Genomic DNA, 16,291 nt, shown 5'->3' with positions numbered 1-16,291 from the left:
CTAGATAACAAGGGTGTGTATGGGTAAAACAACATTCTTTCATGTTCTTTAACTTGCTTATACTCACATTTATTTGTTTATAGTTTACATAAAGGCATAAAAATTTAATATGTATGAAACCCAAAAATCCGATCCCATCTCAACATATAAATATCACACATGCTGTATATAGATAAATTTATCTGAATGCCCCATGTATCAGTACACGTATTTTAATAACATTTAAAAAATGTAGAAATTAGGATTAGATACACCTTTGACACCTGGTGTTGAATTTAGATACACAGCATAATAATTTTGCAGACCAGCCTTTAAAACAATTTGCAGATGCCTGGTGAAGCACAACTATATCTGTATGGATAGCTGGTCCTTATAACACAACAATTTGCCAATGGTTATATATTATTTTTACTTATTTCAGAATGGCAGGTGTGCATTTTATCCATTGACAGTTACAGTTGTTTTGGAACAACCATAAACCAACTTTGTTCCTGTTATCACTTACATTATGGCAGCTACACACAGAGGTTCCCTCAGAAGCTGTTCTTTTTTCTCTCTTGTGAAGTTAGTAAGAAAAAAATAATTGTTTGTCATGTTACATGAGGAAATGCAAAGCCCTCCACACTGCAGACTTTCCCATGGTGGAAAACCTAAAGTTATAGCTTTACCTCTGACTGTTACAAAGAGCTGACACTGGAGACTCCTTCCAAAATTGCTAAATAAACAGCTCCTCACAGAAAACATCACCATATCAACATATATAAATAATTTAAATCATATGTGGATCATTTCCCATATAAGTTCTTGTATAAGTTGATATTATAGAAACAAGAACGTATTAGAATGAGTGCATTCATTATCATAAACCTGGGATTTGCTTTGACTATAATCAAGAATGCTGTTATACAAAATTAATAAAAACCTCCTGACCAATCAGATTCAAGAATAATTTAATAAGTTATTTTAAAGTGCGAGATCAGCTTTGATTAGATTGTTGGGGCTCATCAGGAGTAAAAATGTCACGTTTGAAGAAGGTCGTTGTAACGGACCACATTCCTGTAGTGGACGACAGGATGTGGGTGGTGAATCCAAAGAATTCAGAAAACAAAGAGCTTATTCCAGCTGAATTGTTCCAACACTGACAGAAAAACATGATACACAGAATAGACAAAAGATTCTTTATATGATGTTTAATGAATGAACTACTATGTATATGACTTTTGCTTGATACTTTCTGCTGTTTGAGCCAAGTGGTTGTATTGTAACTGTGTCCACGTGTAAATGGGTTCATTCACATGCAATACTCTTTTAATTTTAATGACCACTCTCTTTTTCTTCAAAAGAATGACACTTCAGTTTGCACATTATCGAGTTCGACGAATACTGATTCTGAATTGTGCATGCTATCAAAATACACTGTAGCTTTTTTCATTTGCTACTGGTTTACCAATATAGGCCTGTGCTATGCCACCCTATGCCCAACTTTAGTTAATGGGTAAAGGGTGGACAATTAGTCTTAAAATCTAAAAGTAATTCTTTGTTTTAATTGCATGTTTTATTTGTGCACTCTTTGACTAGTATGACATTGGTGCCTGGCTAGCTCAGTTGGGAGAGTATGAGACTCTAATGTTCAGGATTGTGGGTTTGAGCCCCACTCTAGGCACCAAAACCCAGCCACTGGGGTAGCATAAGGTAGTGCACTGGCAGTGCTGGTCCCAAATCTGGATAAAATGGGAGGGTTGCATTAGGAAGGGCATCTGGTGTAAAACCTGTGCCAAATCAAACACGTGAGTCATAAACAGGATTTCCATACTGGAGATGAGTGATCCGCTGTGGCAACCCCTAATGGGAGCAGCTGAAAGAAGATGATTTGACTAGTTTGACATTAGCTATCTCCAGTGTTTATAAAGACAAAATCTGTGCATTTAGACAAATGTTATAAAGAACGTGTAACAAAAGCAGAGCCAAGATTTAAGATCTGATTTAAGAGTAACCTACATATGTACTTATGCACAAGATAAGTGGTCCATTTGCAGAATATCTGATCTGTTCCCTGGTGCAGGATATATTATCACATAATGACATTACTGTTCAGGCTTCCTATTTGCTCTATAGTTACGGATACTTAAGGGATTTGGTCAAAATACCAAAAAATTATGAAAAAAGAAAAGATTAATTCTGAAATTCATTACATAGTTTAATCTAATGCATTTTAGCTTTAAACTTTTAACTGGTTTAATGCTAAGAACCCTTACCTATCCAAAGAACCACTGAAGGCTTCATCTTTCTAAAAGTATGTATAAATGTAAATAGTTATATTTAAGATCTGTCTAAAAGAGCTGTGCAGTTTTTTGGTGCATGTAGTCAGTATGTAATTTTTTTTTCTTATTGCAGTTGTCAGTTTAAATTGTTTTAATCACTGTCCTGCACAGTCTCTGTTTGATTACTTTGTTCCTGCTGTGTCCAGCAGTCATAGCCACGCACAGTCATTAGTGACCACACTCACATGGGAGCTGAAGAGCTGAGTCACTCTGTGTGTATTTGTGTGTTGGTCAGCTTTTAAAAGTGTAGCGTCTGTGAGTCAGCCATCACCTTATTGCTCACTAAATGTATTTCCTGCATCCTGTGCATTTCCTTTGTCTCACGTTGCCATGGAGCTGTTCCTGTCCCTGGCTTTTGTGTTCATGAGATTATTCCATTTGCATCATTACAGTGCTCTAATTCGGTTAATTACCACTTTTGACTGATTGCTACTGAGTAGTTGTGCCTTGTGCCTGGGCTTTCCAAAAATTGATCTAATAGAAGTCTAGACCTGGAGAACAATTTTAACTGTGACTGTTTAAGTGTTTATAATTTAAAAACACAGAAACATTGATCTCTGTAATTAGATGTGTTGTGTCTGGGTCTGTTCAGACTGCATAAATCAACTTATGGTAATTTATTATGATACAATTGTTCTCTAGAGAAAAAAATGCTCTAATAATCTATGTAATTCTGTTTCTATATATGAGAGAAAATAAGGCAGCATATAGCCGACAGAACTAATAATAATAATAATAATAATAATAATAAGAAAAAGAATTATTCAAAACTCTGAAAAGTTCTTTTACATCCTATCCATCCAAGGTGGGGGACACCGTGGACGGGGTGCCAAATCATTGCAGGGCACAATCACACACACAATTTAGAGATGTCAGTGAGCCTACATTGCATAACTTTGGACTTGCGGAGGAAACCAGAGTACCTGGAGGAAACCCCAAGGCACAGGGAGAGCATGCAAGCTCCACGCACACAGGGTGGAGGTGGGAATCGAACCCCCAACCCTGGAGGTGCGAGGCAAACGTGCTAACAACTAAGGCTTTGTTAAAAAGCAAAAAGAAAAAGAGGCCCACTGTGTCTGTGTGTAAGTGTGTGAGAGCCTCTTGAGTGTGTCTGATTTGCCTGAATCCTTTTCCAACATACCGGAATCAGAGATGTGGTTAATGGTCTGTGGACAACCATAAGTGCACATAAATTCTGTTCCTTGAACACAACAGAGGAATGAGGGGCCCAGTATGGGTTGGATATGGGGTTTTTAAGCCTTGCATCTGCAAAAAGCTTTAAAGGGGCAGTTTGTAAATTTACATGCCCTTTTTAGAGCCCTCTGCTGCCTGCAAGGCGAAGTGCAATGGCCCTTAAACCAGACTCCAACTCCTTTCATAAAACTATGTACGGCATTTGAAAAGGCGCACTATTCAACTAAACCCTAAACAAATGCAGTATATAGTACTTAGTGTGTGAGTAACATGAAATTTCCAACATGCCACAGATACCTGGATGATGTGTTACGACCCTTTATGTTTGTCTCTAAAAACAAATTAACCTTATTTTGCCAGTCAGAAGCAAGGTCCATAGCATAAATCAAAGAGACCATTTAGCAGATTTGTTGTTTCGATGCAAATATATTGAAGAAAATAGATAATAAAGAGGTGTTGCTGGATAATTAGCGTCGGGGTAACAGGGTAACGGCAAAATAACATACAAAAAACACTGCTAACTGAGATTTTTAAAGTACCTTTCCAGTTACAAGCAAAAACAAAAGAATGAAGTTGATAGAATGTTTACATGTGTCAAGTACAGGCGAGCATGTAGCTTATATACATAATTTACAGAGCAAGCATAAACCTACTGCATACAATGTCAACAGAATTCAAAAGCTAGCGTAATGCTGTATACAAAATTCAAAGAATGGCACAGAGTAAAGAATCAAGACAGCATGAAACTAATATAAAGCTGGAATACACAAAACAGTGTTGTATACTGTATACTGGGACTGATATGACGTGCTCAAACATCACCGGCAGTTTCCTTTTTATATTCTTCTAATGTGATGATATCATTCCCGAACTACCAACCCTGCATTATATCTGACTGTCCTCTGGGATGTCCTAAACACATAATAAAGAGAGAGGGAGAGAGAGAGAGAGACACACCCAGAAAACCAAAATACATCCAGGGATGTAACACATACTACTTGGGCCAAATATCCAAGGACGGCACCAGAGCTTAGCTCTACTTGAAGTTGGTAAATTCTTACTATTTTTCATTTAATGTTTTTGTAATTATCACTGGAGGTCAAAATGTCAAGACTATCTTTGTCTGTATGTGTGTTAAATACCTTGAGGGAGATACTGGGGTTGTACTGTCAACTCTGTCTTAAACCTGTCATCGCTGAGCTGAAAGGACCTAATGGTGCCTCTGGAATGCAGTCAGAAACACTGAGGCTCTACAAAATCCTTTAACCCAGTAATTTTGTGGGTGAGATGAAGTGAAACTTTGTACCAACTTGCCCCATCTACAGACTAAGGGTCATATTCAGATTCAACAATAAACGAAATTCAGATGTTGCATCAAAATTTACATGCAGAACTTTCAGATTACGCAAATGACCAGCATGTAGTTCACACCACTAGGTTTGCCAGATTTTTCTTTAGTAGAGGTCTCAGAGATGGGATCTAAACTGAAAAAACAGAAAATGAAGACTGAAGAAACAGATTACATTTTTTTCTTTGCTGTTAAATGTAATAGTATGTAACAAAAAAGTAAAAAAAAAAATGCAGTTTAAAAAATAAACAAATAAAGACTTATATAATCATATATTAATGATAAGCACTGAAATAAACATTAAATAGGTATATGGTATTTTGCCAATATATTGCTTCATGAATAGTCCAAGTTGTAATTATCACATTAATCACTGAGAATCTGGTTTAATTTAATGGTTGGGCTTTAACCGCTGTTATACAGCAACATTTACATTCTATTTTTTTTAAATTGTGTGCCAACAGATACTTGTTTGCACAACCTATGAACCTATGGTCATGAAATTATAATGTGTACAGGGAATATAGACTACTTTATCATGCTTTAAATTCACTAATTTTTATTCATTAAATTAATAAAATAATGTCAATGATTTAGTTAGTTCTCTGCACTCTCTGGTAAAGAAAGTGTGGCCACAGTTTAAAGGATAAGCTGACCAAGCATTCATATGCCATGTCCAAAAGCAACATTCATGATTGTGTATAGGTACACTCATACTTCCATCAGTCTTTGCCAGTTTTCTGTGCTTATTTTTAAACAAGTAACTGTTTAAGTTTTTCCACTCTGACCTTTAGAACAGCACATATTCAGGTTTTTATGTGAGTAATACTAAGAAACAGAGGTGTAATTGTCTGTATTCCATCCTGGAGATGGAAGTGCTGTTATTTCCATTAACACAAGGGCATTTCTTGCTCTGTCGCTGTTTTTATGAGTATTATGGTGTTTAGAGAAAGCTTGCGGTCTCTCAATGTCCATTGTTGAAGGTGGGTTAATGATATAATTTAGCATACTGGCATACTGTTTCCTATATTGTATTGTTAGCAGACCTGGTGCTAAAGGCTCTGTGAATAAAGAAAGCCAATAATGATAAATGTAAGATCATTTCAGTGACTAGTAGCTAGTATTACATTAGCCTAATAAGAAAAACCTAAAAAAAAAAATCTACCAGGAGGTTAATTATTTTATCACAAAAGTAATGCCACTGTAGTCAAAAAGGTTGGCAATGTAATAAAACAAGGAGTTCAACAGCATGTTTCTGCAACCAGTAGGCTTTAACGTTAGCATACATACTACATACTATTATAGCCTTTGCACAGTGAGTGATTGAAGTGAGTGCACCTTTGTTCAACAGACATTTTGGTCTTGGTTTTAGGACTTGAGGAAAATGTCATTGCATTTTGTCCTAGATTTAGTATACAAGGCTGAAATGTTAATTAGTTATCCTTTTTGCCAATGGTACAGGTTGTTGATGGAATGCCTTTTCTCTTAAGTGTCATCAACAAAATTAACGCCACTCAGGCACATGTGAACCACATCCACTTTAGGTTACCTTCGGCCATTATTTTTTTCAGAAGGCTCTTTGTTATTAATTACAGATGATGGAGTCTTTTTGGTGCCTTGCTCTTTAAAAGCCAGTTTGTGTCTCTTCTCTCTGAAATTATCCCTTCGGCAGTCTTTGACTTTTTATTTGTTTTGTGTTGGGATCATGGAGGAAAGCACAGTTAGAAGTCCTTGATCACAAGGACGCATGACTCTCTAGACCTAGTGACTTAGGGTGTGTCTGAAACGAACCCTAGAGCTACATTCAGAGGCAAGAAGGCATCAAGTCCTGTCCAAATTGAATGTCTGCATATAATGGTGCCTTTATTTTTGAAGGAAACATAGCCTTTAATGTCTTACATATTCCATAATCCAGTGTGTCAGCCTGTATAAGAAGGCAAGGGGAAAGGGAGAGTTTGTGGACAAATACACTACATCCAGGTGAGATTATACACTGAAGCAAGGCTGAGACTTAGGCGTAAACTGTTTTTGGGAAGAACAAGTCTTTAGGGTTTCCATATGGAACCCTCCACAGCAGAAAGTTAGTTACCAGTACAAATTTATTTAGCTGGTCTTTGGTAGACATTGAAGAAGCTTTGCCCATTTGCTCATTATATATTTAAGCATTGACCTTACCAATAGCACAGTGTCTGATTTCAGAGCTTGTGGTTGCTCCCTGGACTGCTTCTGTTTCCTGGAAAGATTCTGTTCTGTTTGATGGGATTGAATGGGGCATTCAGTTGACTTTTTGTCATTCAGTTGTTTAGATTTCTGTAATTGTTTCATTGCTGTCATCCGTGTATAACTGTAACTGCAGCACCTGTTCTAGTTGAGTTATTGCAGGAAATTTAACTGGACTGATTCATGTCCTGCCAGGAGATTTTACACACACACACACACACACACACTTCCTCTTTTTTTCTTTGAAATTCAAATGCTTAGGGTAGGGCACAGTGGCTTAGTGGTTAGCATGTTTGCCTTGGACCTCTGGGGTTGGGGGCTTGATTTCCACCTCCACCCTTTGCGTGTGGAGCTTGCATGTTCGTGCGCTGCTTTGGAGCTTTCCTCCCCAGTCCAAAGGCATGCATTGTAGACTAATTGGCATCTCTGAAATTGTCCATAGTGTGTGTGTGTGCAGATGTGCCCTATGATGGGTTGGCACCATGTCCAGGGTTCCCCCTGCCTTGTGCCCTGGGTCCACTGCAGTAGGCTCCAGGCTCCCTGCGACCCTGTGTAGGATAAGCGGTACAAAAAATGGATGGATGGATGCAAATGCTTAGAGCAGGTCTGATCTAATCTAACAAGTTCAAACTTGACTTTGTACCACTTTATTTGTACAATTCCGTGTGTTGTTATGTTGTTATATTAATTAAAATGTCTTAAAAAATCCAAAAGCTTATTTTTTTTTTTTTTGATAAAATAAGGACCATAAGCTCCTATTTCACGCCCAGTCACCTGATTGCTAATTACACTCACCGGTGTACAATCACACCATTCCCTTTAAATAACCCAACCTTTCAGCCTCACTTTGTGAATCTCACTCTGGTGTTGTATCTGTGACAAGTCCAAGCTTGTGTTATCTTGATTAGTGGTTTTTTTGTTGGTTTTTTTTTTTTTGTGAAGTGCCTGCTTCACATTTATTGAGTTAGTCTGCCTCATGGTTCTTAGTATTGCCTAGTCCTTTAGTCTGCTATGCTGGTTTTGATAAAACCAAAAAACCCTGCACTTGCATCTGTCTATCCAATTCATGAAAAATTGCTGATTTTTATGGTCTGTTTAGACTAGACAAGTTCTAAATATTTTTATTTTTGACCAGTCATCATGTTTAATTCAAAAGACTTGCATGTTGCTCTTACTGCTGCTTTGCCTGTAAGCTTTGCTTGCTTGGTCTCAGTTGGTTGGTTTAGTAGGGAAGTGGTGGCTCAGTGGTTTTAAGTTACTGATCCAAAGGTCATGAGTTCAAATCACTGCAAAGTCACGCTGCTGCAATGGGTACTTCAACAAAACCCTTTACTCTCAACTGCTTGGTTGTATCTTGTTTTACTTGTAAGTTGATTAGAATAAAAAATATCAGCTAAATGAGCAAATGTAATCATGAAGAATATATTCTTTAATATTATGTACAGAACAGGGTGCACTTGTGAAGTTTAGAAAGGTCTTACTAAGAGAATAAACACCCAGGTTGGGTTCTTCATGCTGCAGATAGGGCTATATCATTAAGTCACATGTTTTCTTTCTGTTACTGAGATTTTAATAATAGTATATGAGGCCATTTTCTAAACTTGTACTGTGGGTCATCTTTGGTGGAGACGTGTTTTCCTTTCTTTACTTGGTTATGCCACTTGTGGACTTGTAGTTTATGAGGTTTCCTTTCAAGTGTTGTTGTGCTTAGAATAGACCAGATGCCAGTAGTGCATGGACTCTGATGTTTCGAGGGTGTGCCACTTTACCAGGAGGTACTGCTATTAATATCTAATAAATAAGGATTGCATCCTTTTGTGCAATCTTCTGTGCAAAGAACATAAAGGCACACATTCACCATAAATGTACATTCTCATTGTTTACTAGTGAAATTTCGAACATCTGCCCTTGAGATCTTCTCTGTACAGTATACACAGATATGCATTCTTAGGGTTGGTCAAGTTCAGACTGTATAACGCTCAACATTTTACCTTCAGTCCTTGTTCTTTCACTTTTTCCCCCACATCACTTCTTCCCTCCTTCTTCCCGTTTACGTCCTGTTTAAATTGCTTCTTTCCCTGAGAAGTACAAAGAGTACATTTGCACTGATTCAGGCAGCACCCAAGAGAGCAGTTCTTACCAAAGGAAATTGACATAGTAGAAGCTTTTCCTTTAATCCACTGCTGAATTGAATTTCAATTGCCAAAACAGTAAACATAAGAGGGAAAAAAAGGAAATAAAGACAATGACAAGAAGATGACTGTACTGATGCATTTTTTAGAAGTTGGACTCTAAGTCAGTTTTTCCACTGATGCATTAGTAGAAGTGATATCAACTGCATTGTTGTCTTCCTCCTGGCTAGAAAGCAGTGTTGATTGGAATGGTTATGCCACTTAAAGACTTGCAGGTGGCTTTTGTTGTGCTCTTTCAAAATGGAGTTTTTGTGGCTGAAATAGAAAAGCATCCTCAGTGCCTGTGTCCTGATAACATTCATTCATCTTCAGTAATGTGATCTGTACCATGGGATACTTGACTTCTAAAGACTTTATGAGGGAGACATTGATTGCAGGCAAAACTGTTGGTACCAGTACAGGCAATATCTACCTGCACCCACATCATTTCCTTCAAACTTTGTACCATCTTCTATGCAAAGATTATAAAGACACTGAATATAATTCAGGATTGCAGGGTTAGAAATCTAAGTTTGGGTAAAACTCTGGCTTATCCATACCACGAAAGTGGCTATCTTTTCAGCTTGGTAGGTCAACTTGGTAGGTCACAATTGACAATACACGGTTAACCTGCTCCGGGGCAGGTCAAGTTGAACTTAACAACACTAAGCATGTAAAAAGCCCGCCTCGCGTCCAATGAGAGAGTTAGAAATTATTATAGGAATTGTGTCACTTTTCCCAAGGTCTCGCTGCTCATATTGTGAAAGGATCTCAACAGCATGCTAGAGTTTTCAGGAAGAAACAGAATCCATAAGGGGTTTCTGATTCATATACGGTTTATATATATTATTGTAGTTTTTTTTTAATTATTATTAAATAGCAGGTAACAGATTTAACAGAATATTGTTAATCTGTTATATGTTTTATAATATGCCTGTAGTCTGTTAGGATTTCCCAGAGTAATCACTGCATTAGGCTGCACACAAATCACTATTAGAGCATCCTTTGGGTGCATGAATCTATATTCCTCCAATTTACAAACATCTAATGATAACAATGTGGGCATTAATATCAATATAGAGCCCCTTAAGACCTCCCCATTATATGACCTGTGATGAATTGTGACATTGTCCATTTTTGCCAAATATCACTCCCTAAGGGGGAACTACTTGGTACCTTTTTTAAAATAGAAACCCTATGTTGTAAGGTTATACAGTGAAACTTTAAAAGTTACCCAGAGAGACAATCCAAGAGTTCCATTTAAGATTCTGGATTCTGGATACACTTCCAAGTGTATGTAAGTACCATTTTTCGTATACCAAGATACCAACTTCATTTTTGTTCTAATGAACAGGAGTTATAGGTATAGAACTATTTGTTATAAGACTGGAAATGAACTTCTCCTGTACAAAAGTTACCAACAACTCAAACTAGACTAATCCACCCAAGTCAGCCTGTTCCGTTCAAAGGAACACTTACTACTGTAGTATGGGGAGGAAAATGAGGGAATGATGCATTGTAGCCAAATATTGGCTTCCCTCGTTAGCTTTCTGGACCATCTGGTTTATACAGGCATGAATATTCTGCAAATATTTATAAAGGGAGCTGCTGTTGCTCTTGCAGCTGCTGTGGTCTCTCTTAATTTATCATTCATTCAGTCATTCACACACAGACCCACATCTAGAAGGCATTAGAGAGAGATATACAACCTGCTTCACTAATGAGAGGAAGTAAAACAGAAAGTCCTTCCTTGTCGACTTGTTGAGAGTTTGATAGTCGGTTATACTATGTGCTTGAAGCTGTGCTTGAAAAGTTCTTACCATGCCAAAAATGCATCACCAGATCTGTTTGAAATTAAAATGTCGGCCTTTTTTTTTTTCAACCTTAAGAACATCGGCACTGAAGGAGGCAGTTATGAGTACCAAGAACCTAGTGGCCACAGCGGTAATGCCAATTTTACAGTTAGCGGAAAACCGTTGGACAGAAAATAGCTCATCAACAGAATGTTTACAGAATTTGGCAGTGACAAATTCTTCCACGTGTGGTTTTATGATCTATATGCTCTTATATTGCCACCTGCTGGTGATAAATTTCATTGAAATCTGAAGAAATCTGTGTGCAGACTATAGAATGGAAAGAAAGAAACTATGTTGATGCATTTGACGACCTGGAGCTTGATTCATCGTGTGGCCATAATGACTCAGGGATGTGGGTAGACTGCTTGAAATGCCCCATCCTGTGCCGCGCCAGAAGTTTCCATTCCCAGGCCGATAAATGACGAAGTAGAAGCGGGAGATCTGAGTCCAATTAGCCTCCATTAAGTTTTTCCCTTCCTTATTTCTTCTTTCTCCCTCTCTCACTCGAACGGGCAGAAATTGACTCACTCCAGTAGTCCTGAAGATCACATTTAGACGTTACCACCCTTGATTTTGCCAATAATGACTATTCCCAACTATAGCAGTGCTGCCTGCAGGAAATAAAGGCTGCAGTCAGAAAGACGAAAGACACGACAAGCTCTCAGTTCTTTTCTCAGTGTGTTTGAGATTTTTCTGGTTTGAACATTAGGCTAGCTGTGATGGAGTCTGATGATGGTAGATTCTTCATGGAGGATTTGATCCAACAGGGCCAAGGTAGGCACAATTTGACATCTATATTCAAGCTGCATAAGTGAATTGGACACAGACATTTAGAGAGAGATCTCATTCTCCATGAAAATGTTTCAGTAGTGTTTATTTAGCCTGGTGTTATGCAATTTGAATAACAGGGAATACTGTGCATGGCATCTGATTCACTGTATTATTACAGTGCATGCTTAGAGGACTTAATTTTGTAAAAATTAATACTACAGTCAATGTAGATTTTATCTGCATAAAGCACCCACTGACTATAAATAGTATAAATTCATCCATGTGTATAGTATAAAAATGTCTAGCCTCAAATAAACACAGTGCATTCTGTCATTTAGTTTTTGTAATTAAATTCAGGCTGTACATGAGTAGTTGTCCAAAAGTGCTTTGAGTAATGACTCTGGCATTCACATATGATTTTGACTTAGACAGTATGCTTGGGAAATGTTTGGCCTTGTGTAGAATTCCCAGACCCGAACCAAACATTAAGATAAGTCTTAAAATATTTCTCAGATCCCACAAACTCTGAGAGCCTAGGGTACTCTAAGGGACCTGATGAAGGGGTGGGGGTGTTGAATGATCCATGGCCCCAGGAGCATGAGTCTCAATGCAAAGATGGGTGGAGAGGGGTGGGGTCGGATGGGGTGGGGTGGGAGATGCAGCCCAGTCCATCCAAGTTTATTGCTCTCAATGAACCAAATAATAGAGCTTCTGGCATGCTTAGAACTGCCCATTGCTGCTTAAAGCCTGCACACACAATCATATCTTTGTCAGATGGTTTGCATAGTCCATAGTTTCTTACATACTATTTCCTAAAATGTTAAAACTTGAAAGAAAATAAATGCATTTACCAGTGTTTTACAGTTAAGTGTATGTTGGAATCCATCCTGAATCCCCCTGTCACAACCAATAACAACCACAAGGGAAGTACTTTTCCACAGTGGAAAGCCATGTGGAGCCATGCAGATGAATAAAACTTCAGCCCCCATTTTCCTTCTCCCTCCCAATTTCCTTCCAGCACTTTTTTTTTCACTTTGCCTACTGTACGCCTCTCTGGTCTGATAATCACACATGTCTTGAGGTCAGATGTGCTAAATTGTCAGTGAGTGTCTGTATTTTGGCTGAAAGGGATCACAAGGCTGCTGGGTACAGCTATGAACCTCTGCTGTTGCTGTTGCCGTCCACGTCTAAATGGTAGGTGGGAACTGAGACTTTTGCAGACCATTTGGTTAAGGCAAGAAAGAGCTGGATGTAGACTTGGATACTGGAATTGAAATGCAGTTTGGGGCATCATTATATTTAGTGTTATATATGTTAAGGCCTTGACCAACTAGGTGGGGGGGCAAATATTTTGTGATGTATTGATTATTAATTTAGTGTCTACAGTTTTTTTTAAGGTCATCTGACTTTTTGCATGACTTGCTTAAAACTTTAGGCACCAGTTTATCAGAATATGGAAGTGTGATATTACTTGACACAATTTCCTGAAATGCACTGAAATATGATGATTATTATTATTTCTGTTTGTCCTTGTGTCATTTATTTCTGGCGTACACCACCACTGCAGTTTATCTCTTGCAAACTGAGGAAGATGAAACTGACCCCACCCTTCAGGAGAGAGGGGGCTGACAAAATAGCCTCTAGAGGACGCCACTTTTGTTCTGTCCAATTTAGACCTCAAGTATGGCTCAAGTATGGCTCAAGAATGGCCGACAACTCAGGCTTAATAGTGCCTTGTCATACTGCCAGTGCAGATCAGATCATATAAGGTCACCCTGCTGTCTTTCTCTTTGTGTATCTTTTGTACAGTCCTGTCTTTCTTCCTTTTCTTTACTTCTCACTCTCTACTCTTGCAGTCTTGAAATAAACTTCAGTAACCTTCAAATGAAGATAATACCTGGTAGGTCATTGGGTGTGTGTGCTTATGCATGTGTTTTTATGACAGTGTCTCAGGTTGGTTGCATATCTACATACCCGACTTGGATTCCTTTCTGCTTTTAAACCCTTCTGTACTCTTGTTCATGCCACACATAAATCAAGTGTAATTTGTCATCTATTTATGGCAGCTTTATTTGGGTCTGTGTGACAGTGACGCCGCAGACTTTCCTCCCCAAGGCTACACTGGTGGCTGGCTGAGCCGTATCGGGATTGGGTTTCTTCCTGCTGTCTGCAGCAGTGTCACTTTCAGGCTCGTACCAAGTGTTGAAGCAAAACAGAACATTATATGTGTGCCAAAAGCATACGGAACAAACACTGCTCACTATCTATTAGGTTAACTTGGAAAGCAGTGCTTTTTATGATGTTTGTATTGCAGGGGTGTGTTTGTGTGTGAACGCAAGCGAGTTTGTGACATGGTGCCAAGTGAGTGATGATAATGTCAAGGACTTTCTGTCCACTCAGTAAATAAAGAGTGATCTGACAAAGTAGCAATGCAATTCACTATACATTTTCATATTGAGTTTAATAGTTGCACATAGCTCTGATCATTTTTTATTCTGAAGAGCTGTAACATGATATCCTTGAATAGCGGCTGTAAACTCTATCCCTGGACAGACTGAATGCCCAGCTCTTTTAGGCTTCTGGGAAGTGAGGGCACATGTGTTTTTAGGGTTTAGGCATAAGGAAGGAATTAACTGAGGGGAACAAATACAGTTGTTATATAATGAATGAGAGTAAAAGAGAAGTAAGAAAAGTGCAGAAATTAAGCTGAAGGAAATGACACGAATAAATGGTAAAAGATATCAGCAGAATGAAAAACTCACCTTCTTTGAAGGGCAAACAGCCTGAAGTAAAATCAGTGTATTGTTTTGCTCTTTCAGGCGCTTATCAGAGTGAAAGTCAAGCAAACCTTTGAGTTTAGTTGCTTGCAGTCATGTGGTTGATGATACAGTGAAAAAAAAAAAACCTCATGTATTATTAATGTAAACCTATGAGAGTCTGTGGAAGGACAAACATCCTTTGTTGCATAGATAAAATAAAATTAAAGAAAATTAAGAAAGACATAAGTGTGAAGAGACAAAAGCCAGACATAATGTAAGAAGAGAGCTTTTGGATGAGCTGATTAAAGAGAAAGCGAGGGAGGGAAAGAGGGAGGGGAGGAAGTTAAGCCACTTTTGCCAGAGGACTGAGTCACGGAGAGAGAGAGAGAGAGAGAGAGAGAGAGAGGGAGAGAAAAGGAGGGGGCAGCACAGGCGCTCTCGGCTCTTGTATCCAGAATAGATGCATCGTGCTTGCGGCGTTTAAAGTCCAGCGAGAGCACCACACCCCTCTCTGCCCACCCCCCTTCCCACTAGTCTCCCTCACCTTTCACCTCGAGCCTTGTTCTGCTGGGTGTAAGCGCTCACCGGCAGACATTCTGTCCCAGGCCCAATGCCGGTGAGCCCCCCTGGAAACGTGTTCCCAACCCTCGTGGTTTTGGGTCATATAGTTACGCTGATAGTCGTGTGGAATTGGAGGCAGCGGAAGAGGCAACTCGAAGAAGGTAAGACTGCAATTTAAGAAAAAGTTGTATTTGAAAAGTTCAGCATGCTAAAGGATTAGAATAGCTGCAAGCAGTTCGTCTTCTGACGTCGTTGGTGAGGTTCTCGTCTTGTATGCTTATTCTTCCCTGTGTGTGACCACCCCTCTCTCCCTCTCTCTCTCTCTCTCTCAACCCTTTTTCCTGGCATGCCGTACTGCAACACTTAACCCTATAAATGCTGAGTGCAACCAGATGACGTTTTAGAGGCGTATCCTTACAGTTGTATTCAGCTGCCAGTCAAAGCCTGCATTACTAATGAATTAATGTCTCTGCAGAAAAGAAAAAAGAATTAACTTAACGATTTTAAATCCTTTGTGTATAGTTTCGCTTGAACTTTTGTGCCAGTGCGGAAGCATGCCATAAAGAAACCTGGAAAAATGTAAGGAATGTTAATTGTCAGAGGCATACAGAGGATCCAACCGGTTTTTTTGCAGAGGTTCACAGCTATGCGCATAGTTAAGGTGACCTTTTAAAGGTTCTAGCGAGAGGCTCAGATTGCTGCTGTCTCATTTCGTTTGTAACATCTTTAGGCTATGAGGGGCTTGGTCTTATTTTTATTCAGCAGTTAGAAACCACACCCTAAACACAGGTGTTGGATGACAGGAGTGCTAAGGTGTCCACAGGCATATTCATCCCCTTTTCTGGTATGAATGGCATACAGGGATGAAAAATGCTACACCGTATATGCTATTCTCATGTAAAACGAGCTTTGACACATTAATAAAATGTTGGTTTCTGCAAACTTGTTTGCCATTGCAGTGTTTAACATTTTCAACATTATTCCCTGTTGTCTGGCTTATTGTTATACGCGTCACTGTGAGTAGGTGAGGCTGGGTATTTGGGTGTGTCCATTCCAGCTAGTTTGCCTGGTAAATTATCCGTAGTCATTA

The 16,291-nt window shown here is 38.8% G+C and overlaps 1 protein-coding gene and 1 long non-coding RNA gene across 17 annotated transcripts in view; one reads left to right on the top strand and one right to left on the bottom strand.

Moving 5' to 3' along the window:
• The window catches only part of pleca (plectin a), a 120,700-nt gene that overhangs the window by 49,218 nt on the left and 55,191 nt on the right, over positions 1-16,291 (top strand). For 3 of the 16 annotated variants that reach the window (XM_026929539.3, XM_053228508.1, XM_053228506.1), the window contains exon 1: positions 15,228-15,362. The exons of 9 other annotated variants lie outside the window; for them this stretch is intronic. In XM_026929539.3, coding sequence (XP_026785340.3) covers positions 15,251-15,362 — 112 coding nt within the window. In that variant the 5' untranslated portion in view covers positions 15,228-15,250. Of the gene's footprint in view, positions 1-10,525; positions 11,885-12,570; positions 13,076-15,227; positions 15,363-16,291 lie in introns of those variants that run through there. 4 more of the 16 variants (XM_053228513.1, XM_053228511.1, XM_053228514.1 and 1 more) reach the window with 3 other exon arrangements.
• On the bottom strand, positions 6,695-14,930 carry LOC113535942 (uncharacterized). Its single transcript, XR_003403651.3, has 3 exons — positions 14,644-14,930; positions 9,075-9,161; positions 6,695-7,631 (listed from the first exon to the last, which is right to left on the bottom strand). It is a non-coding gene; the product is annotated as an uncharacterized LOC113535942 (long non-coding RNA).

Source organism: Pangasianodon hypophthalmus, chromosome 23, assembly GCF_027358585.1.
Source record: "Pangasianodon hypophthalmus isolate fPanHyp1 chromosome 23, fPanHyp1.pri, whole genome shotgun sequence".
Taxonomy (NCBI): Eukaryota; Metazoa; Chordata; class Actinopteri; order Siluriformes; family Pangasiidae; genus Pangasianodon; species Pangasianodon hypophthalmus.
Note: the sequence above shows the minus strand (reverse complement) of the source record. Positions and strands in the feature narration are given on the sequence as shown.